General features: G+C 44.0%; 1 protein-coding gene across 2 annotated transcripts in view; it reads left to right on the top strand.

Annotated features, from left to right (window-relative positions):
- Nucleotides 1–25,043, top strand: part of ITGA10 (integrin subunit alpha 10) — a 285,816-nt gene that overhangs the window by 229,937 nt on the left and 30,836 nt on the right. For both annotated transcript variants that reach the window (XM_069217945.1, XM_069217946.1), the window contains exons 25-26: nt 3,840–3,953; nt 20,094–20,192. In XM_069217945.1, the coding sequence (XP_069074046.1) occupies nt 3,840–3,953; nt 20,094–20,192 (213 nt within the window). The remainder of the gene's footprint in view (nt 1–3,839; nt 3,954–20,093; nt 20,193–25,043) is intronic.

Here is a 25,043-nt window from a genome sequence, read left to right as displayed (position 1 = left end):
ATTTACCCTTACATCTAGGCGTTTTGCTATTCCCCATGTTTGAGTGTAGATGTACACGTAAGTGCAGACGTACAGGTCTCCAGCCCCTGAAACCATGGAATGGAGACATCTAAGGCAGAATTTATAAGTGTACAGTTACTCCTACTAACTTGTCACATGCAAGCGGACATATCCACCACCATAGCAGAGATGTCTCTGTGGAAAATGAGAGGGAAAAATAATGAAGTAAAAAAAGATTATAATATATAATAGATGTCAATTATTTTAAATAATTATTATTAACCTAGGACTTATAAAGTAAAATGTTGAAGCACATTAAGGGCCTTATTATGAGATTAGCATGCCGACTGCTGGACCGACAGCCCTGTGGAAATGCGACCACCCCATAGCTAGAGGTCTCCCCCCAGACCTATTGCAAAGTTTCCACTGGGCTGACTGCCGGAAACCTCAGAAATCTGAGGTTTTCACCAGTCAGCCCAGTGAAAACCGTGCAGCGGCATTAGCTTTGGCTCTTTATGGAGCCAAGGCCAATGCTGTCGCACAAAAGGTGCTCCCAGCACCCTTAGATTACACACTGTCTGCCGTAGGAGACAGTGTGTATTCCAAGGGTTCTGGGCAGGGGGGCCTCTGCACTTGCAATGACATGGGCAAGGGGAGTGCAGGGCCCCCCTGTAGCCTCCAGCATTAGCTTTCAGTCTTTTCATGGTGGGGTCCCCGCCATGAAAAGGCTGGCAGAAAGAGGACTCGCGATCAGCACGGTGGCATTGAACTCAGTGCCACTGTGGCTGACCACGACTCTGACTGCTGCGATCCCGTTGGGAACTATGTAACACTGGCGTTAGTGGCAGTCCCCTCGTGGTCTGACCGCCAGGGTTGTAATTTGGCAGTCGGACCGACAGTAGTATAATGAAATTCTTTTATTAGGATTAAAAACGCACCATCACTAGGATTTTAATAGTTGATTAATATTCAATAAATGTAATTAAAAGCTGTGTTTTGTATTATTTTAAATAACTTGACATTTTTATTTGAAGTTTAAAAATTTAGTTTTTTTATTACAAGGTCTTTTTCAAATTATAAAATGTAATCTAAGTTTGTAACACTAAAAACAATTATACATTTATTTAAAAAAATCAAAATAATATAACTTATTTAACACTTTTTCCCATAGGAATATTAAGTCCCTGACATCATTATGTTCAATAGGAGAGTGTTGCACTACATGTGAGTGGCCACCTGTGGTGAAGTCTTGCACCAAAGCTGAACTGGTGTAAATTCACTACTGTGGAGAAGACCTTTTGACTTAGTAACTTTTGAAATGTAGTTTGTGAATAGAAACAGGCTTAGGGGGTCATTCCGACCCTGGCGGTCCATGACCGCCATGGCGGAGGGCAGCGGAAGCACCGCCAACAGGCTGGCGGTGCTTCCTGGGCTATTCTGACCATGGCGGTAAAGCCGCGGTCAGAAAAGGGGAACCAGCGGTTTCCCGCCGGTTTTCCCCTGGCCCAGGGAATCCGCCATGGTGGCGCTGCTTGCAGCACCGCCATGGGGATTCCGACCCCCTTCCCGCCAGCCTGTTTCTGGCGGTTTTCACCGCCAGAACCAGGATGGCGGGAACGGGTGTCGTGGGGCCCCTGGTGGCCCCTGCACTGCCCATGCCACTGGCATGGGCAGTGCAGGGGCCCCCTCACAGGGCCCCATACAGATTTTCACTGTCTGCTTAGCAGACAGTGAAAATCGCGACGGGTGCCACTGCACCCGTCGCACCCCTGCAACTCCGCCGGCTCCATTCGGAGCCGGCTTCCTCGTTGCAAGGGCTTTCCCGCTGGGCCGGCGGGCGGCCTTTTGCCGGTCGCCCGCCGGCCCAGCGGGAAAGTTGGAATGACCGCCGCGGTCTTTTGACCGCGGGGCGGTCATTCGGCGGTAACCGCATGGCGGGCGGCGACTGCCGCCCGCCGCGGTCAGAATGACCGCCTTAGTCTTTTATGGGTGATTGATTGTAGATAAATGTCCCTCCCTAAGCCTTTCCTTACCCCCTCAGTAAACCTCAACTAGGTAGGAGTAAATATTCCCCATTTTCCATCCAAGCCTGCTGGTTTCTCCAGTATTTATTACTAAAGCAAATACCTCTTTGTGTGGAGGACCTCTGCACACATAGAGGAGATCTCCACGTTGAAAAGATAGGAGTGGCAGAGGTCTCCGCCCATATGTTACAGAATACCATTTTGTAGTATATGAGTAGTTCTACTGTAGTACGACTTCATGTACTGCAAAATGCAGTTTGTGATTTCCACAGTATGGACCTCATTAAGACCCTGGCGTTCTGATGACCGCTGCCAATGCAGCGGTCCAAGTGCCAAAATATGACTGTGGCAGTAGCGCCGCGGTCAGTCCGCTAGAACCACCATTTTTCATCTACATGACAGTCCTAATCCACCAGGGCTCCGCTGCTTGGATTACAACCCCCTTCTCCGCCAGCGGTTTCATGGCTATAACGCCACCATGAAAAGGCTTGCTGAGACAGTGCAGGGCCCCGCTGGCAGCCCCATCGGAATGTTCACTGTCTGCAACATTGCAGTGGGTGCAACTGCACCCTACGCACTACAGCATTATCGGCAGCTCTATCATGAGCCGGAGACAATGCTGTAGGCTGTTTTCCGCTGGGCCAGCAAGTGGAAACTGTGTTTCCGCCCACATACCCAGGGGGTAAACTCAGAATGGGCCTGGCGGGGAGGCTGCCACACTGGCAGTAACCTACCCATCGGGACTTTGGCGGACAGTCTTTTCCGTCCGTCAAAGTCATAATAAGACCCTTGTTTGGCAGTGGGTGTCTTGTAGTAGAGGATAGTTTATTTTCATTTACCAAGTTTTCCCAAGTTTCCAGAGAGCAAAACAAAATATTTTCAAAAGGTTCCTTCAATGTTTGCTGTAGCTTTTACGATAAACCAGTTAATATCGGAGTTCTCAATTCACAATAATTAACTTATTTTTTTAATAATCATTTAAACATTTGATAAAAAATTAAATTAGGTTAATACAAAAACATAATTAAATTGACTAAATATTATTAAATATTAAAATGCTAGAGAGGGTGTTTATTTTAATTTTAATATATTTTACATTAATATATTTGAATTATTTAATAATCATCTAATTGTTAAAGTAATATGCAACAGCATTTTATTTAATTGGATTTAGGTGAAAAAATTATATTTATTGACATTATTATTTTAGATAAAAATATGTCTAATATTTTTTACAAAATAATAAACTTCATTATTTTCCCCATATTTTTCCGTTGAGAATTCTTCACCCTTTGGGCAGAGATCCTGCCTACATGTGAAAAGCTATTAGTAATGAATTTTCACTTGTGAATTCTGTTTTAGAAGTCTCCACCTCTTGGGTTCATTCGGTTGAGACACACGTCTACACTTAAGCGTAAATTTACACTTGGAAATGGTGACTAGCAAAAAAAAAAAAAAGAATTTAGGTGCAAACATAAAGTTACACATGAGTAAATATACGTGTTAACATACCTTTGTGAATACAGCCAGGAATGTTTACCAATTTGATTAATTATTTCCTTCTTCATGCTGTAGATGGCCATTAGGGCATATTTTGGCATATGACCAAGCTTTAATGGGCCTTCTTAGAGATCTGTGTTTCCCTTAATGTGTTGAATTAATTTTAGCCGATGCTCAATCAAGAGGGTTGCCTTCTTTAGGATAAGGCAAAAAATGATAAATAAACAATATTTGTATTTCTAAAAACAATAGTAGTTGTATCTCAATATTTAACTATTGTCAGTGTTCAAATATTTTGTTTACTTTTTCATGCAGATTCAATACATTGGATGCTACTCCATCAGCAACTTGTCAGTGAACGTCTATTTCCCTGCAATGGCCTACGGAAGCAAATATTTCTTATCAGTTTCCCGGATAGAGGCAAATAATGTAAGTTATTTTGTCAGGTTAGCTGTAGAATCAAAATTGAACCATAACAATGGTGAAATCCTCAAAGTGTCAAACACGAGAAGCTATGTAACATTTTTTTTTTTATTTACTGCAAAATCTGAGGTATAAGGTAATGAAGGATTGCATAGTCAATAGTCTGGGTGGCATAAAAGGAGTGGCATGGCCCCTTCAACCAAAAATCTAAAAAGACTTCACTTGTTAAGGCACTGACACAACCTTAACTCCAAGCCCTACTTTTTATGGGTAAGAAAGTAACTATGTGGGTATGTGAGTCTTAATCGAATGATTAGGTTCAGTGAGTCATTCATTAAATAAATTTATAATTTTGCAATCTTTTCTTTATCAGCATCTGGGTGGTAGTTTAAGGAAACAATCGTAAGGATGTTTTAAGGGTTATGGGGTGGATAAGGCTATTGGGTGGGAAGAGTACTTTTAGGGTTTATGAGTGGTTAACATATTGGGTGGTAAGGGTATTTTTTTCGCTTTATCAGGGGGTAGGGTATTTAGGTGGCAATGTTTTGCAGGATTTAGGGTGGATGAGGTGATAGGTTTTAGGGTGAGTGACGGTACTTGGGTGGCAAGGGTGTTTTTAGGGTTTAGGGTGGGTGAAGGTACATGGGTGGCAAGGGTGTTTTTAGGGTTTAGGGTGGGTTACTGTATTTGGGTGGCAAGGGTGTTCTTAGGGTTTAGGGTGGGTGAGGGTACTTTGGTGCTAAGGGTAGATCTAAGGTTTAGGGTGAGTAAGGATATTCCGGTGGTAAGGGTATTTTTAGGGTTTAGGGCGAGTGTATATGAAATGTAAGGGTATTTTTAGGGTTTAGGGTGGGTAGAATTATTTGGTAGGTAAGGGTATTTTTAGATTTAGGATGGGTGAGGGCATTTGGGTGGTAAGGGTATATTTAAGGGTAGGCTGGGTGAGGCTGTCTAGGTGATGGGTGTTTTTAGGGTTTATTTAGGTACATATCACCTACTGGCAGTCACCATTAGGCAGTTATAGTTAGCACCTAGTTTCTATATAGAAAGCATTTTTTTACTTGCCTTTATCTTTCGCGCCGATTGACCAATCTTCACAAAACGTTCCCAAAAAATTGCCAGTCCCGTCAGCTGCTGCCTGGAAAGTTTCGGGGTGATCCATCTGGGGTGGCCAAGAAAAAGGGGGGGTCCCAAAATATGTTTTCCCCATTAATTTTTCCATAGAGATTTTGAATAGCAATAGCACAAAAACTACTGGATGGATTTGCGCCAAATTTGGAAGGAAGGTAGGTCCTGGCCCAAAAAGAGTGTGCTTTTTGTTTTGGTGTAATTCCGTTATGTAGTTTTTGAGAAATTAAGGGGAAAACAAATTTGTATATCAAGGGACTCGAAGGTTTCATGACCCCTCCCGATCTCGTGCAGATATCTGATTGGCTGATAACGCTTCTACAACAGAAGTCATTGAAGTGTTTTCAGCCATCTTGGGACTTGACTGAAGCTGAGTCCCATAAAAAAAAGTGAAAAAAAAGAAAAGGGGCCAGGGTACGAACACCCTGACCCCTTAGCTTCCCCAGGGCTACTAAGCTTTTTAGTTTTATTTTTACCTGCCTAGATGTGGTGGATCCGTGAATCAGCCGTAAAATAAAAAAAAATAAAAATGAAGTGCGGTCTCGTGCACTTCATTACTGTAAAGCCCCTGGGTGGGCCAAGTCCCTGGAGGGAATTTGATTACAAATGCTGGGGGGGGGGGGCTCCTGGTCCCCGCCTGCTACCCGGGGGACCACCCCTCCCCAGGGTTTATTATTTGTATGCGGGGGACCACGTCCCCCCCACTGCCCTGGGGACCACCACCTCCCCATGGCTGTGTTCTAATATGCTGGGGCCAAGAGTCCCCCTCCCGCTGTCCCTGGGACCACCATATCACCAGGGCGTCTAGGTAATAATATGCAGGTGGGCCTGTGGCCCCCCCCCACGCACCGGGGACCACCACCCCCCAGGGCAAAATGCAATTTATTTGTTGGGGTGCACGGCTGCCCCGGGGACCACCACCCCCTTGGCAAATCTGTAGAAAAAAGAAAAGGGACCCCGAAGCCCCAGGGACCACCACCCCCCAGGGCTTTGCCTATGTTTGGAGAGGGCTGTGTGTCCCCCCTCGTGGAGCCTCTGATGGCCCTGTGGACTGCCACCCCCAGGGCCGGGTCCTGCAATGTCTCAGGGTGCCCACCCTATGGGACATAGCTGTTTGCCGTGGCTTGGCTGCAGCTGCACCCAAGCCACAGCAAACACTTCAGGTTCTGTAAAGCAGGTCCCGCTGTCAAACCCCAAAGCTTTTATCTTTGTCCCCTGTATGCGTTCAGGGGACAGAGATGAAATACATCAGCAAGCACGAAGCTGCTGTCAAAGCAACTCCATGCTTGCTGAAGCAATGGCACCGTGAGGGAAGCCTTGAGGCCTCCACCGCAGTGCCAGGTAGCCCGTAAGGGCTTTTGATTATTTATTTCTTCAATTTTTTAAATTAAATATATAAACAAATAAAAAAAGATATAGGGACCGCAGGGGAGCCCTTGTGATCCCAGAAAGCCCATAAAGGGCGAAAAAAACAAAAAAAAACTATAGCTCAGTGTGGAGGTCGCAAATCTTCATACTCAGCTTTGGGGGTTCGAGTCCAGCTGGAATCATTTCTGTCTTTTTTTATGTTTTTTTTTTTAAATAAAAAAATATTCTAATTTATTAAAAATAATGAATACATTTTTTTTTTCATTTTAAATCAAACACAAATATCTCATTCTAAGTATATGAGATCTTAAATCCAAAAAAACCCTATTTCTCTTTCCCTCTCACTTTCTTTCTCTCTTTCAATCGATTTCTCCCTCTCACACAGCTACTCAAGACACTAACGCACCCACTCACAGACCCACTCAGACACTCACGCACACACTCCCAGACCCACTGACACCCTTATGCACCCACTTACAGACCCGCGCGCACACTGACGCACCCACTAAAGCATTGATGTATGCACTCTCACACCCAGACTGATAATCAGACAGCAACTATAGAAAATTTAGATATTGCATCCTCCAAGAGGCTGATAGCAGAGTTGAATGCATGTGATTTAAATCAAATTATTCAGGGCCCCACACATGTTAGGGGCCACACTCTTGACCTGGCTTTCTCCAATAATCCTGATCTAAAATTTTTATTATCCTCCCCGCTGGTTTGGTCAGATCATTTTCTTGTAGAAATGGAACTACACCTTGCACACTACAAGACCCCAGACAGAGGGATACCCCCACGTCGGAGGAAATGGCATAGGCTAAAACCTGTAGACTTTGTCTCCGCACTGGAGAAAAATAGACCAGGGAGCATAAATACTAACAATATAACTGTCTTTTCGCATTCTTTCAATAAATGGATAGAGAACAGCCTGGATGAGATTATACCCCTCTCCTCGTCCAATTGTACTCGGCGTAAGAAGTCACCCCCATGGTACAATGCCGATCTTCTAGAGAAAAAAAGAGAGTGTAGGAAATTTGAGAGAAGATGGCAATGTACCAAAAATGAATCCATGAAAAAGGATTATAAAAATGCGATTCGAGAATATCACATTGATATAAAAAAAGCTCAAGCAATATACTATGCAGGAAAAATTGAAGCTGCGGCCAACTCTCCTAAGGAGATTTTTAAGGCCCTAAAAGATCTTATCCATCCTAGAGAGGAAGTAGAAAGTAGAGATTCCCCCCAACAACATGTTGAAGAGCTAGCTAATTGTTTTCTGGACAAAATCCAGACTATTTACCTGGCATTTCCTAATACGTTGAATACAGGACAGGAAAGAGCAATCCAGAAGGCCGGGGAAATAATTACCTTTACTAATTTTACCCCTATCAATCTGGATAGAGTCATCAGTCTAATGAGACTAACAAAATCGGGCTCCCCGCTTGACCCGGCCCCTCCCCAGGTCCTAAGCTTGGGAATCTCAGTCATAGGGCCTATAATAAAGAATCTTATTAATAATTCCCTAAAGGATGGCATTGTACCTGACCACTGGAAACAAGCCATTGTCAAGCCACTCCTAAAGAAAGCTAGTCTGGACCCTAAGATACTAAGTAACTTTAGACCAATTTCATTGTTGCCCTTAATCTCTAAACTGGCGGAGAAACATGTACATTTTCAGTTATCATCTTTCCTAGAAGGAAATAAGATTATACATCCGACTCAGATGGGTTTCAGGCCTAAACATGGTACGGAAACCGCCTTAATTGCCATAACAGAAGAGGCAAGGAAGAGGATGGACTTAGGTATGGAAACCGCGATCATCCTTCTTGACCTAAGTGCCGCTTTTGATACAGTTGATTGGAAAATCCTTTTAGAAAGGGCACTAGAATGTGGGATTGACGGGTCCGCGTTGGAGTGGATACGTTCCTTCCTTCACGGTAGGTCTTTCCAGGTACTTGACAGAGAATGTATCTCTAGAAGCACTTTTAGCAGCTGTGGTGTCCCCCAGGGCTCGGCCTTGAGTCCACTGCTTTTTAATATATACATGAGGCCATTAGCAGGCATAGTTGAGCCCTTCGGACTGAACATAGTTTCTTATGCCGATGATACGCAGCTGATAGTATCCTGTTCCAACTCCCACCCGGACATGGGACTAGCTTTAGGCCCTTGTATGAAGGCAGTTGCTACTTGGATGGCTGATAGTAAACTAAAGCTTAACGATGATAAAACAGAGGTTATGTTTTTTGGAAATAAAATTCCTCATGCCAATCCTAGCATATTGGGAGGGATATCGATTTTTCCCCCCCCTAAAGGCTTGATAAAAAGCCTGGGGATATGGCTTGATCCCTTTCTTTCTATGGCTCAACATGCAAACAAAGTAGCAGGAACGACCTTCGCTCTGCTCAGGACCTTAAGGAAGGTGTTAACTATTCTGCCTTTTACAGCGAGGAGAATGGTCATCCAGGCATTGATTGGGGCCCGGATTGACTATGGAAACGCGCTGTTCATTGGCTCCCCGAAATATGTAATTCAGAGACTGCAAAGAGTACAAAACGCAGCGGCTCGTCTACTACTAAACATTCCGAAACATCACTCAATACGGCCAGGAATTGTCTTGTTACACTGGCTCCCAGTGGCAGAAAGGATCCAATTCAAGACTCTGTGCCATGTTCATAGATCCATATTTGAGAAGGGACCTGACATGTTGAAAACCCTTGCTCAGGTCTATATTCCAGCTAGGCCTCTTAGATCTTCCTCAGCTAATCTGGTTAAAGTTCCAACTATGAGGAAAGCTAGATGGGGAGGTAGATCGGTAGCCTATCAAGGCGCGTTACTGTGGAATAGCCTTCCTCTCAAGCTGAGAAACAACTCTCAAGAGGTATCGTTTAGAAAAGAATTGAAGACATGGCTATTTAAAACTTAAAACTGAATAATCTTGTGTTTTTAAACAATACATCGTCACTATGGCTGTATAAGCGCTACGAGGCCGTTGGCAGTTGGGCGCTATATAAATCTTTATAACATAACATTATAACATAACTCTCACTCCCAGACACACCCTCTCACACCTATTCTCACACCCAGAGAAGCCACTGCCTACTCCCGCCATGCACGTCCAAAGGGCTTTGCACAGCATGGGTTTGGGTCATTCAGAGATGTTGGTTGCAGGGTCTGGCTGCAGGCCAGGCCCTGTGGGCAACTGCCCACGTACAGGAATTAACGTATAGTAAATAACATTACTATATGTTAAAAAAAAAAAAAACATAGAAATTTACTGAAAAAAACAAAGGTTACAGGGACGTTATAGTTAGGCTCACATTTTAAACGTACCAAACCATAGAGATTCACCAGTTATAGTTTGAGTTACCTCAAGTAACTATAAATCGTGCTCTAAGGTAACTATAACTCGCGCCCTCGCAATGCACTGCTAATTATCCCACAAATTACAGCACTCATGGCATCTGTGATAGCATCATTGAAAATATCAATGTAATATTTGCAGTAAAACTTTTCATGAAAAAATTGTGCATGGCGTGGGCGCGAGCGCGAGTTATAGTTACCTTAGGGCACAAGTATTACTTACTTGAGATAAGTCAAACTATAAGTGGTCAATTTCTATGGTTTGGTATGTTTAAAATGTGAGCCAATCTATAGCTTTTGATTTTTTAAGTGTGTGTATATATATATATATATATATATATATATATATATCTCGCCTAGTGTGGGTCACCACTAGGTTGTTATAGTTAGGACCATGTTTCCATAGAAAAAGCGCTTTTTGACTTGCCTATACTATTGGCATTGTTTGATAAATCTTCATGACTTTTAGACACATCTACAGCCCAAACTGCTAGATGGAATTACACCGAATTTGGCAAAAAGCAAGCTTTCGATACACAGATCACGCTTTCACTTATTTGGTGTAAATCCGTTCAGTAATTTTTGAGATATTAAAGGGAAAATAAATTTGTATATCTTTGGCCGCGATGACTTTGTGAATATTTCGTGAATAATTTGGAAAATTCGTGAATTATTTGCGAATACACGTGTGAAAAGAAGCGTTGCAATTGGCTGACCGCAGCCTGATTAGAAAGATGCAGCAACCATTTTATTTCATCGGACACAGTCCCCAGGAGTGAAAATCCAAATTGAAAGTGCATAAGGGGTCAGGGTGAAGGTAACCTGACCCCAGGGGTTTGTTATGGGTGTTTTTTTAGGGGTGAATTATGAGTTTAAAACAATTTTGTGTCACCATGAGTGACATTTGCAAAAATTCACGAATTTACGCAAATTATTTGTGAATATGGAAAAATTTGAAAGAAAAACCACGGACTAATTCATACACTAAATTCACTCATACATGCACTCAGAGACTCATGTTCCCACTCGCACATCCACTCAGACACTCATGCACCCATTAATTTAAATTGGTTTACGTTAAAAAAACATAGAAATTCATTGAAAAAAACAAAGGTTACAGGGACGTTATAGTTAGGTTCTGAATCTGCTCGCGTAAAATCATAGAAAATCATAAGTAACTATAACTCGCGCTCTAAGGTAACTATAACTCATGCCTTCACCATGCACAGCTAATTCACCACATATTATATCACTGATGAGATCATGTATGGCATTTTTGATATCACTACAACATTTGCAATAAAATGATTGATAACTAAACTGTGCATGGCAAAAGCGCAAGTTATAGTTACCTTACGGCGTGAGTTATAGTTACTTAAAAGAACTCTAACTATAACCATTGACTTTCTATGGTTTTGTACAAGAAAATTCAGAACCTAACTATAACGTCCCTGTAACCTTTCATTTTTTCAGTGAATACATATATATGTACAGGGAGTGCAGAATTATTAGGCAAATTAGTATTTTGACCACATCATCCTCTTCATGCATGTTGTCTTACTCCAAGCTGTATAGGCTCGAAAGCCTACTACCAATTAAGCATATTAGGTGATGTGCATCTCTGTAATGAGAAGGGGTGTGGTCTAATGACATCAACACCCTATATCAGGTGTGCATAATTATTAGGCAACTTCCTTTCCTTTGGCAAAATGGGTCAAAAGAAGGACTTGACAGGCTCAGAAAAGTCAAAAATAGAGAGATATCTTGCAGAGGGATGCAGCACTCTTAAAATTGCAAAGCTTCTGAAGCGTGATCATCGAACAATCAAGCGTTTCATTCAAAATAGTCAACAGGGTCGCAAGAAGCGTGTGGAAAAACCAAGGCGCAAAATAACTGCCCATGAACTGAGAAAAGTCAAGCGTGCAGCTGCCACGATGCCACTTGCCACCAGTTTGGCCATATTTCAGAGCTGCAACATCACTGGAGTGCCCAAAAGCACAAGGTGTGCAATACTCAGAGACATGGCCAAGGTGAGAAAGGCTGAAAGAGGACCACCACTGAACAAGACACACAAGCTGAAACGTCAAGACTGGGCCAAGAAATATCTCAAGACTGATTTTTCTAAGGTTTTATGGACTGATGAAATGAGAGTGAGTCTTGATGGGCCAGATGGATGGGCCCGTGGCTGGATTGGTAAAGGGCAGAGAGCTCCAGTCCGACTCAGACGCCAGCAAGGTGGAGGTGGAGTACTGGTTTGGGCTGGTATCATCAAAGATGAGCTTGTGGGGCCTTTTCGGGTTGAGGATGGAGTCAAGCTCAACTCCCAGTCCTACTGCCAGTTCCTGGAAGACACCTTCTTCAAGCAGTGGTACAGGAAGAAGTCTGCATCCTTCAAGAAAAACATGATTTTCATGCAGGACAATGCTCCATCACACGCGTCCAAGTACTCCACAGCGTGGCTGGCAAGAAAGGGTATAAAAGAAGGAAATCTAATGATGGCCTCCTTGTTCACCTGATCTGAACCCCATTGAGAACCTGTGGTCCATCATCAAATGTGAGATTTACAAGGAGGGAAAACAGTACACCTCTCTGAACAGTGTCTGGGAGGCTGTGGTTGCTGCTGCACGCAATGTTGATGGTGAACAGATCAAAACACTGACAGAATCCATGGATGGCAGGCTTTTGAGTGTCCTTGCAAAGAAAGGTGGCTATATTGGTCACTGATTTGTTTTTGTTTTGTTTTTGAATGTCAGAAATGTATATTAGTGAATGTTGAGATGTTATATTGGTTTCACTGGTAATAATAAATAATTGAAATGGGTATATATTTGTTTTTTGTTAAGTTGCCTAATAATTATGCACAGTAATAGTCACCTGCACACACAGATATCCCCCTAACATAGCTAAAACTAAAAACAAACTAAAAACTACTTCCAAAAATATTCAGCTTTGATATTTATGAGTTTTTTGGGTTCATTGAGAACATGGTTGTTGTTCAATAATAAAATTAATCCTCAAAAATACAACTTGCCTAATAATTCTGCACTCCCTGTATATAGATATAGATATATATATATATATTAGAAAAAACAAAGGTTACAGGGACGTTCGAGGTAGGTATATCTCAAGGTTTAGTTATCGCAAGAAAATATAACTCGTACCCTAAGGTAACTATAACTGGTGCCCCACCATGCATGTTTTCTCATCAATACCTTTACAGCAAATGTTGTGGTGGTATTATAAATGATGTCATAGAAGATGTGAAGATGTCATGTCTAATGTAATATGTTGGGTAATTAGCAGTGCATGGTGTGGGCATGAGTTATAGTTACCTTAGGGCAAATGTTATAGTTTCTTGAGATAAGTATAACCCTGACTGCTGAATTTCTATGTTTGTAAAATATGAACCAAACAATAACATCCCTGTAACATTTGTTTTTTTAATGTGTTTCTAAGGTTTTTTTTAAACTCCATTTCCTAACTATAATGTCCCAGCAACCTTTGTTTTTTTCAGTAAATCTCTACCATTTGTAATGGTATTTCTAACTATAATGCCCCTGTAACCTTTCATTTTTTTAATGAATTTCCAGTTTTTTTTAAATGTAAAGTAATATTTAATTACCATATGTTAATCCAGCTGCCGTCATGCACGGGCTTTGGCCGTGTGTGAAGGGGGTTGGCCGCAGTAGCCAACTCCATGCCTCACATGGCGCAGCAGAGGTGTGGCCAGGTCCTGCGGCCAACCCCCCTCATGCAGCCTATCCCACACTGCACACAGCCGTCAGTCATAAGCAGTGGCGTTTGGCCACAGGGACTGGTCTGTGGCCAGGCCCTGTTTCCAGGCCCAGAAGCCAGCCAACCCGGGAGGGCGGCATGCAAACCCCTCTGCAGGCTGAGTGCCGCCTGGGGGCCTTAATTCCTAGGGCCTCTCCATTTTTTAGGGGAGGGGTACATAGCTCTCCTCCCCAGGCCATATTTGGCACTGGGGACCCCGTCTACCTGTGCCCAGCCATATTGTAAATGGGGGCACATAGCCCCCCTCTTGGGACCATTTCTGCCCCCCGGGGCCCCATCTCCTGGGGGCTGTCCATATTTTAAAGGGGGAGAGGGGCAAACAGCCCCCCTCCCTAGCCAGTTTGGCCCCGGGGACCCATGCCCTGGGGCCCTCCACCTTTTCAAATGTGGAGGTTGTCATGCAGCCCCCTTCCCCAAGCCATTATGGGCCCATCCCACACTGGGGACCCTGTCTACCTGTGCCCAGCCATATTGTAAATGGGGGCACATAGGCCCCCTCTTGGGACCATTTCTGGCCCCAGGGACCCCATCTCCTGGGGGCCGTCCATATTTTAAAGGGGGAGAGGGGCAAACAGCCCCCTTCCCTAGCCAGTTTGGCCCAAGGGACCCATCCCCTGGGGCCCTCCACCTTTTCAAATGTAGAGGTTGTCATGCAGCCCCCTTCCCCAAGCCAATATGGGCCCATCCCCCAGGGCCAGGCCAATTAAAAACGGCACCTAGGTTAATTTCAGCCCCAGGGACCCCAACCCCTGCAGCCCAGCTAATTAGTCTAGGGGGATGGGGGCTGTGCGGCCTCCCTACCCAGGCCCCCCTATCTAGGCTGATTTCAGCCCCGGCAACCCCATCTCCCAGGGATAGCCAATAAAGGGTAGGTGCCCTGGAGCCCACCCAGAGAACCCACTTCATCATTGTTGGGGATTGTGGGGGGAGCCTCAATGCCCAGTGGCCCCAACCGGCTCCCCACCTCTGGCAGGAGCCGGCATTGCTCCAGCTCTCAGGGAGCGCACTTAGTGTTTGCTCTCACTTGGCAAAAGTCTTGAAATTGTTCCCGCCAAGCAGGAGCAACACCAGTGCGGGTAAGAAAACCACTATGTAGCAGGGTGGGCAGCCCACGACATAGCTGGAGCCGGCCCAGGGGGATGTAGTCCCCAGGGCCATAAATGTCTCAGGGAGGGGGTTAGCACAGACCCCTCCATTTGTCTGCAAAGCCCAGCCCACGGGGTAGGGGTCCCTATGGCTGAAAATGCCCCTCGGGGTGGGGTACGCAGCCCAATCCCCCTTTTATTTCACACATGGGTTCCAGGGGGTGGCGGTTTCCAAGGCCAAAATTGTTCCATGAGGGGGTATGGTTACCCCAGCCCCTTTATTTCTCACAGGCCCCAGGGGTGGCGGCCTTCAGGGCCAAAATCGGCCCCGGAGTAGGGCCATGTGCATCCTTCCACTATGAAATAAAGCTTCGCCCCATAGGATAGGTCCCCAGGGTCGAAATCGGCCTGGGGGGGCACATGGCAGCCCTCCCCTTCTAAATATCGACTGTGCCCCATGGGGTGGCAATCACTGGGGCTGAAAACGGTCCAGGGGTGGGCATGTGTGCCCCTGTCCCCCCAAAACATTTGTAGAATCCCACCAAAGACCTGGTCCAGCAGGGGACCAAAAAAGCAAGTGCATATAATCACATTTGCTTTTAAAAAAAAGTTTCCCATGGATCCACTGATCCTCTGTGGATTTGTGTATATATTTAAAAAGAAAATCACTTTTAGGCCTTAGTGGTGTCCCTGTGGGACCCAAACATCAGGGTTTGGGGCCAGAGTATTCCTACCCTGCCCCCCTTTTGAGTTTTTGTTGTGTTTTTTCTTAGTACGCGACCGACTCCAAGTCCCAAGGTGGCTGCCACCACTTCCTGGATGAAGTGGGTGCAGCAAATCAGATGTCATGTTGAAATCTGTCAGATTTGTGGACCCTTCGCTTCGTTAGATATACATAAATCTTTTTTCTTTACTAACTCCATAATTTCTAAACAGATTTAGTCCAAATTACAAAAAGCACCCTTTCTTGACCAAGATCTAGCTTTCTACTAAATTTGGAATAAGTCCATTCAGCGGTTCATGCTGTTGTCATGTTCAAAATCCCTATGGGAAATTGCATGGGAAAAACAAATTTTGGGACTTCATGTTTTTTACTGCCCCCACATGAAAAATCACCACAAAACTTTCAAGCCAGCAGCTGAAGTGAGTGGCAAACTAGATTTGAAAATTTTGTGAAGATTCATTAAATGGGGCCAAAGTTATTAGACAAACAAAAAACGTTTCTCCTACTGAAACTAGGTCCTAACTATAATTACTCACTGGCAACTGCCAGTCGGTTATATATGTGTGTGTGTATATAGGTTACAGGGACGGTGAAGTTAGGATGTGAATTTACTTGCATAAAAACATAGAAATTCAGCAGCTATAGTTATGGTTAGCTCAAGTAACTATAACTCATGCCCAAAGGTAACTATAACTCGCACCCCCGCCGTGCACAGTTTTTCAGTTCTCAAAAATTCTCAATAATGTTACTGCGAATGTTACATTGATATTATCAATGAGGTTATCAAAGATGTCTATGGTTTTATGCGAGTAAATTCACATCCTAACTATAGCATTCCTGTAACCTTTGGTTTTTTCAAGTGAATTTCTGTGGATTTTTACTCCTATTTCCTAACTATAACGTCCCTGTAACCTTTGTTTTTTTCAGTGAATTTCGATGTTTTTTTTAACCATAGTCTTTTTAATTACTATACGTTAATCCAACCACTGCCGTGCACGGCCTTTGAGCTCAGTGTTTGGCCTGCCGCCAGGCCTTGCAGACAACCTGCTGTAACCACCCAACCCCATGCCACGCACGGCTCATGGCTGTGTGCAGCTGGGGTTGGCCGCAAACACTGGCCTGCGCGCGGGCACTTCAGTTAACCCTGTATAACCACCCAATCTCTGAGTGGGTCTGTGAGTGTGTGCATGAATACCTCAGAGGGTTTGTCAGTGGGTGCATGGGTCTGTTAGTGGGTCTCTAAGTGGGTACATGAGTCTCTGAGTGGATGTGTAAGTGGATGCATGCCTTTTTAAGTAGGTCTGTGAGTGGATGCATGAGTGTCTGAGTGGGTCTCTGAGTAGGTATGTGATTGTATGAGTGTGCATATGATTGTGCACATGATTGTCTGAGTGGGTCTGTTAATGGGTGTGTGAGGGTCTGAATGGGTCTGTGAGTTGGTGCGTGAGAGTCTGAGTAGGCCTGTTAGTGGGTACATGAGTCTCTGAGTGCATCTGTGAGTAAATGCATGAGTTTCTTGATGTGTCTGTGAGTGAGTGCATGATTCTCTGAGTGGGTTTGTGAGTTGGTGCATGAGCCTGAGTGGGTCTGTGAGTGGGTACATGAATGTATAGGAGGGTCTGTGAGTGGATGCATGAATGTCAGAGTGGATCTGTGAGTGGGAGCATGAGTGTCTAAGTGGGTGTGTGAGTGGGTGCAGGAGTGTCTGAGTGGTTTTGTGAGTAAGCGCATGATTTTTTTAGTGTGTCTGTGAGTGAGTGCATGAGTCTCTGAGTGGGTTTGTGAGTCGGTACATGACCCTGAGTGGGTCTGTGAGTGGGTGCATGAATGTCTAAGAGGGTCTGTGAGTGGATGCATGGATGTCTGAGTGGATCTGTGAGTGGGAGCATGAGTGTCTAAGTGGGTCTGTGAGTGGGTGCACGAGTGTCTGAGTGGTTCTGTGAGTAGGTGCATGAGTGTCTGAGTGTGTTTGAGTGGGTGTGTGAGTGTCTGTGTAGGTGTGTCAGTAGCTGTGTTAGTGACTTGGCCACAAAGGAACCTCACCTACCTTTTTATCCAACAAGAGTCCACAGCTTTGCTCAAAATATCTACCTAAGTGGAATTCTTTCTGCCTCTTTGAGTAAATGTTCAGTATGTATTCTACACTACTACTGTGTAATGGAGTGCAAGGAAATGTCACCAGTGACCTTGTGTGTGTGTTGGCAACATAACTGTTCCTGGTGCGTTTTTCTCTAGAATTCTCTGATACCATGAAACTTCCTGTAAAGAGACCAACAAAACTACAAATGTAAATCTCCACCAAACCAATGTCCTTTCTCTTAGCTATATGACATAAGTACTTCTTTGTTTTGTGGAGATGTCCTCATATTCCTCTGCATCAAGAACCAACCACCCAAATCTGCTGCAGACGCACTGGGGGGGCCCAATTGGTAAGCTAACCATCATCCTGGTAAAAGGCGGGAAGACCTTTGCATACTACTAAGGTAGACAGTGTGGGGCCAAGCGGGTGCAGCTTCTGGGTGATTTGCACATTTGCATACTTGTAGCAATTTAAAGGGAGAACCATGGACTCTGCTCTCACCAGGAGAGGACAAAAAAATAACCCACTTGTCACAGTCACATGCATATTGCACCCCAATAGATCAGTGTTAAGGATTTCCGATTTTAAGAGGAGGGGGCCACGTGGCGATCTCAGCCCTGGGGACCCCATCCCCCAGGGCCCAGCCTTCAAAGGGGAGCGGGCCGTTCATCCCCTGGGTCTGGCCATGTCTCCTGGGTGCCCCCTAGGTCACCCAGTCAGCAGCATTAGGGGCCGCTGGCGAAGCATGAATGCCCCTGCGGTCCCAGCTGGCTCCCCGCCTCCTGCAGGAGCCAGCAATGCTCTCACACACAGGGAGCTGCTAAACATGCAGCTCCATGTATGTGAGAGCAATTGTTTCATCTCTTTCTCTGCCCGCATCTCTGTGAGCAAGGAAAGAGATGAAAATTCTACTCCCAGAAAGCGAGCGTGATTTGACAGCTCTTGCTTCCTTGAAGCAGAGTTTGTATTTGCTCCGACTAAATGGGAGCCTTCAAAGCTCCTGCCAAGTCAGAGCAAACAGCTATGTCCCAGGAGTGGGCACCCCGGGACATAGCAGAAGCCGTCCCTGGGGGCCCTCAGGGCCATATATGGCTCCAGGAGGTGGGCCACACAGTGCTCCCAACTTTCAATTTCAAGTTCCGGTCCCTTGGGCTGGAAATGGACCGAGGGGGGCTGCATGGCCCCCTCCTTTTAAAAAATAAAGAAAGCCCCAGGGAGGTGGTGGTCGCACACGGCCCATGGAGGGGGGTCCACATGGCCCCCTCCTCTTTTTTTTCATAAGGCCCAGGGTCTGAGTGGGACTGTGTGTGGGTGCGTAACTGTCTGAGTGGGACTGTAAGTGGGAGAATTCATGAAAGAGAGACAGAAAGCATGAAAGAAAGTGAGAGGGAAAGAGATAGTTTTTAGTCTTTGATGTCTGATATACTTGTGTTATTTGTTTCCACTTTAAAATCAAAAATGTAATTGGTTTTTTAAAATATTATAATTTTTTTTCATTGAAAAAAAATATGAAATGAGTCAAGCTGGACTCAACCTGCTGAAGCTCTACGGTGTTTGTTTGTTTTTTATGTTTGTTTTTTAGCTCTTCATAGGCTATCTGGGACTGCAAGGGAGCCCCCCACGGCCCCTCCTTATTTTTTATTTTTTTTTATTTTTTTAATATAATAATAAAAAATAAACAAAATGCTCTTTATGGGCTCTCGGGGACCGCGAGGGAGCCCTCAAGGGCTCCCTCTGTGGTCCCTATATATCTTTTATTTATTTAAATATTATTTATTGAAGATAATAATAATAAAAACCCTTTGCGGGCTAGCTTGCACTGCGAGGGAAGCCTTAAGGCTTCCCTCGCAGTGCCAATGCTTCAGCAAGCACGGAGATGCTTTGACAGCGGCTCTGTGTTTGCTAAAGCATTTCATCTGAAAGCTCTGCTGTTTGACTCCAGGACCTGCTTTAAAGGTCCCGCTGTCAAACACCGGAGTGTTTGCTGTGGCTTGGCTGCAACCAAGCCACAGCAAACAGCTATGTCCCGGGAGTGGGTATTTAATTGGAAGCCCCAGGGGGTGGTAGTCCACGGGCCCCCCACCACATAAATTAAACCAAAATCCCGGGGTGGTGGTGGTCCCTGGGGTGCAGAGGGGCCACCGGGCCACCCGCATATTTTTAAATGGATGCCGTAGGGAGATGGTGGTCCCAGGGGTGCAGGGGGGCCATGGGCCCCCGTTTATGTTAAATTGAAAGCCCTGGGGAGGTGGCGGTCCCCAGGGTAATGAGGGGGGCCCCGCATATAAAAAAAGAAAAGCTCTGGGGAGATGTTGGTCCCTGGAGCTGTGGGGGGGCCTGGAGGCCCCCTCACACTAAATTCTTATTGCCCCTGGGACCTGGCCCACCCGGGGGCCTATGAAAAAACAAACATGAGAGCCTGCACTTGTTTTTTTTGTTTGTTTTTTTTTTGCAGCAAATTTGCAAATCTCGTGAACTTGCCTCACGTAAGTTAACAGACAAGAATGTGGAGTAGGTAGTAACAATAATTGAATGTCTTGTGTCTTGTAAACTTACCTGGATGAAAGTATGAGTGCTCACATTCTTAACATTCTATCTTCCAGGCAACCTGCGTCCTGTTGAACATGACAGAGGCAATAGCAAGGAACCAGTCTGGGGTGGTCCCCATTCATCCAGAGGATATGCTACACACTGACAAGCTAGTAAGCATTTGATTGACACCAAAAGACATGGGTAAATCCTGGGTGCAACATACCACAGCTCACATAGACATCTTGATATTTGTACCTTCTCACTCCTTTATGGCACTTGTAGTGATGTCATGGCCACTGAAGATGCATTATGCAAAATAAAATGTACAAATAAAGCAAGAGTAAACAAGATTTTTAAAGGCAGAAATAGTAGGCCATCCAATATTTTCATGAAGGAGTCAGTATTATTATGTTTTGCACCCTAATGCACTATAAGAAAATAACTTCTGCTCAAGTGTCAAGAGACGAGAACACCCAACAAGTAATCCAGTATTTTGAGATGAGCTTGCAAAGAGAGGCTCCATTTTAGGACACAAACCATGTCTAATAACTGTATGCATTTTTCCTTTGTAATTAAATATCGGTCCTTATGGAATCCATATGTATTTGAGGTCTGCCTCAGTGAGTGAATTTGGAAATATTGGGATTGTTCCTTAGGAATCGCACCTGCAGGGGCCACTCTAAATGTGAAAATACTGGGATGAGTGGGGTCCTGATCAACCAGTCCTCTTGTACTTGTTATGCAGTGAAATGTTGGCTTCTCTTAGCCTCCTTTTTTGTCCTAACGCAAGGATTAGCTCAAATGTAGTGATTTAGCACACTTTAAGGTTATAATATATATATATATATAGTGATCTGAAAAGAGTGTGTAACAAGGTCCTCTACTTTTAATAATTTGTAGGTGGTAGATAAATTGTAAACAGAAGTTATAACTATAACCTTTAGAATTTTTTTAAGTTTGTGTAGTTTAAACTTGGTTTGTATTGGGGGAAAATACATTTTCCAAACTATGACTGAACTTTCCCCTTTGTTTTTTTCATTGAATTTTAGTGTTTCTTTTTTAAAAAAAATTAAAAAATGTGTTTCAAATCCAGTTTTGCAAGTGGAGAGTTGTTTTGTGTAGTGTTGAACATTTACAGTGGAGGAGAGTGTTGTAAAATCTATTGTCATAGACTGGAGTATTATAGATTGGAACTGAGTAGAGTAGAGTGTAGTAGCATGTCGTACAGTGTAGTGAAGTGTTATATAGTGTAGTGGCATGATGTCTCATATAGTGAGGTCAAATACTTTTAGACTGGAGCAGCGAGTTGTACAGTGGAATGGCTTGTTGAACAGTAGAGTAGGTTGTCGTAGACTGTCAGAGTAGTGTTTTAGAGTGGAGTAGGGTTAAGTAGAGTGTCAGAGTGGAGTATCGTCAAGTGGAGTGTTGTATAGTGCAGTGGAGACAAGTGTCATAGAGTGGAGTGCTGTCTCATATAGTTGAGTGGCGTAGCGTAGAGAGAAATTGAGTGGCATGTTGTTGAGTGTCATATAGTGTAGTACAGTGGGTAGAGTGGATAGGCGTAGAGTGTCATACAGTGTCATAGAGTGGCATAAAGTGTAGTACAGTGTTGTAGAGTGGGGTTGCATACAGTGAAGTAGTGTGTTGGACAATGGAGCGGTGTAAAGCAGAGTATAGTACAGTTGCATAAAGTGCAATAACGCATAGAAGAGTGGAGTATAGTGAAGTAAAGTACACTGGAGTGGGGTAGTGTGGAGTGGAGTAAAGTGTCATAGAGTGGAGTGGTCTGCCGTAGACTATAGTGGCATGGACTGCAGTAGAGAAGAGTGGCGTAGCATGCAGCTGAATAAAGTGTCATAAATTTGGAGTACTGTGTTGACCAGTAGAGTGTAGTGGGATGTCGTACAGTATTAGAAAGAGATGTAGACTACAGTCGAGCCTAGTTGATTTTTGTAGATTGGAGTGGTGTACAATAAAGTACAGTGTTCTAGAGTTGATTGGTATACAGTGGTATAGAGTAAAATGGAATTGAGTGGTGTAGAGTGGAGGGCGTACAGTGTAGTGGAGTACTGTGTCAGAAGTGTGGAGAAAAGTAGGATGCAGTGGCATACAGAGAGTTGCATACAGTGTCATATAATGGGCTACAGTATCGTGGAGTGGACTGCCGTACAGTGGCATACAGTGTAGTAGAGTGTTGTACAGTGGAATTAAGGGGTATAGACTGGAGTGAAGTGCTGGAGAGTGGCATACAGTGTGGTAGAGTGGAGTTGCATAGAGTACAGTAGTGTGTGAAACAGTATAGCTGTATAGAGTAGATTGTTGTATAGTAGCTTAGAGAGAGGTTAAGTCTTGTACAGTGGAATAGAGTTGAGTGGAGTAGTGTAACATACTGTGGACTAAAGAACAATAGAGTGTATTGTATGTCAAGGAGTAGAGTGGCAAGGAGTAGAGAGTACTGATGTAGCGTAGGTAGTAAACTGTTATGAATTGGAGTGGAGTCTCGTACAGTAGAGTGGAGTGCTGTGTCTGATAGAAAAATACCATATAGTAGAGGCAAAGATTGAAGTTGAATACAGTGTAATAGTGTAGAATGGAATGGAGTAGAGTGGAATAGCCTAGAGAGGGAGTACAGTGGAGTGGCGTAGAGTGGAATAGCAAAAAGTAGAATAGCATAGAATGAAGTGGCATACAGTGGAGTGGTGTAGACTGGAGTAGTGTACCATGGAGTGGGGTCGAGTGAAATAGCATTTAGTGGAGTGACGCACAAGGGAGTGGTGTAGACTGGAGCTGCGTACACTGGAATGGGGTAAAATGTCAGAACATATAGTGGAGAGGCATCCTGTGAAGTGGTATCCAATGAAATAGAATGGAATTGGGTAGAGTGGAGTGGTATACACTGGAGTGGCATAAAGTGGAGTAGCATACAGTGGAATAGCATAGAGTGGTGTGGCACAGAGTGGAATGGCATAGAGTGGAATAGCAAATACTGAAGTAGCATATAGCAGAGTGGCATACATTGAAGTGGAGTGGCATAAAGTGTAATAGTGTATAGTGGAGTGGTCTAGACTGGAGTGGCATACAGTGGCAGGTGGTAAAGTGTAATAGCATTTAGTGGAGTGCCGTACTTACAAGTGAGGTCCAATCGAATAGCATAGAATAAAGTGGCGTAGAGTGGAGTGCATACGCTGCTGTGGCATAGATAGAGTAGCGTACAGTGGAGTGGCACAGAGTGGAATAGCATAGAGTGGCATGGCATACAGTGGAATGGCGTAGATTGGAATAGTATATACTGGAGTGGGATATAGCAGAGTAACACACAGTGGAGTGGCGTACACTGAAGAGGCGTAGAGTGGAGTTGCACACAGTGTAATATTGTAGAGTGGATTGGTGTAGAGTGGAGTTGTGTGCAGTGTAATAGCATAGAGCGGAGTGTTGGACAGTGGCGTGGGGTGGAGTGTAATAGTGTATAGTCAAGTAGCGTACAGTGGAGTAGCGAATAATGGAGTGGTGTAGACTGGAGTGTCATACATTGGAATAGGGTGTGGTGTAAAGTACACAGCATAGTTGCATACATTGGATTGGGATCCAATTGAACATCATAGGATAAAGTGGTGTAGAGTGGAGAGCCATACACTGGAGTTGCATAGAGTGGATTAGCGTACACAGTGGAGTGGCATACAATAGAATAGCATAGAGTGTAGTGTTGTTGAGTGGAGTGGTATACAGTGGAGCAGAGTACACTGGTGTGGCGTACAGTAGAGCGGAATAGCGTATAGTAGAGTTGCGTCCAGTGGAGTAACGTAAACTAGAGTGACATACAGTGGCGTTGCCTACTGTGTAATAGTGTAGATTGGAGTGGCACAGAGGGAGTCTCGTACAGTGAAGATGCATAGAGTTGAGTGACGCAGAGTGGCATAGCGTATAATGGAGTGGCTACAGGAACTGGTATATGGATGGATGTGAAATATAGCAGAAATGTAGATTATGGTGTGCAGAGTAATTCGTTCCTCCACATTTACCAGTCAACTCAGGGCCATGCATTGTGGCCTTACATTCCTTTGTGAATCTGACTAAAGTATTGTATTGCCCATGCGACACCAAGCGTGATGCAAGGGTACCACAAACCAATAATATAGCTAGAACTTAGTTGTATTTTGGCCAATGGTATAATATGGTACATGGCAATGACAAACCAGCATATAACTGGATAATGGCTGTTGTTTGAGACTCAAAAGACAGCCATATTGTTTTATCACACTTTGGCTGTCTTCACTGTTAGGGCCTTAGATAAAGGTAAGTAGTAGGTCCCTACCTATTACCACTTTATTAAAGTTTACTTAAGTGGTACTAGTTAGGAATATTTATTTATTTATTTTATATACATATATTTTTTAATACGTTTACAGCCCTGTATCACTGTATTTTCACAACATTTTGTGAAATTCCGCGAAACTACCAAGGTGACAGATATCACTAAGTTTAAATGCATTATAACCTAAAAAATACTTACACTATTTAACTACAGAACCTAAAAAGCATCATCTCTGCACCATAATGTATAATCCTGGCAAATTTCATGTAAATCCATCTATCACGCACAGTTTGCTGCTAAATAATTTTACTGCAAATGTTACATTGTTATTATTAGTGATGTTATCTAAGATGTCATGAGTGATGTATTATGTGGGGTAATTAGCAGTGCATGGTGAGGGCGTGAGTTATACTTACCCTAGGGCACAAGTTATAGTTACTTGAGATAACGCTAACTATAACTGATTAATTTCTATGGTTTAGTATGTTTAAAATGTAAGCCTAACTATAACATCCCTGTAAAATTCGTTTTTGTTTTTTTAAGTGAATTTCTATGTTTTTTGAATTCCTGTTCCTAACTATAACGTCCCTGTAAACATTGTTTTTTCAGTGAATTTCTATGTTTTTTTAACATAAAGTAATTTTCATTACTATACGTTACTCCAACCACCGCCGCACATGCCCTTTGGCTGTGCGCAGCGACGGTTGGC

This window comes from Pleurodeles waltl, chromosome 12 (assembly GCF_031143425.1).
Source record: "Pleurodeles waltl isolate 20211129_DDA chromosome 12, aPleWal1.hap1.20221129, whole genome shotgun sequence".
NCBI lineage: Eukaryota > Metazoa > Chordata > Amphibia > Caudata > Salamandridae > Pleurodeles > Pleurodeles waltl.
The sequence above is the reverse complement of the archived record's forward strand: the minus strand, read 5'-3'. Positions and strand labels throughout refer to the sequence as shown.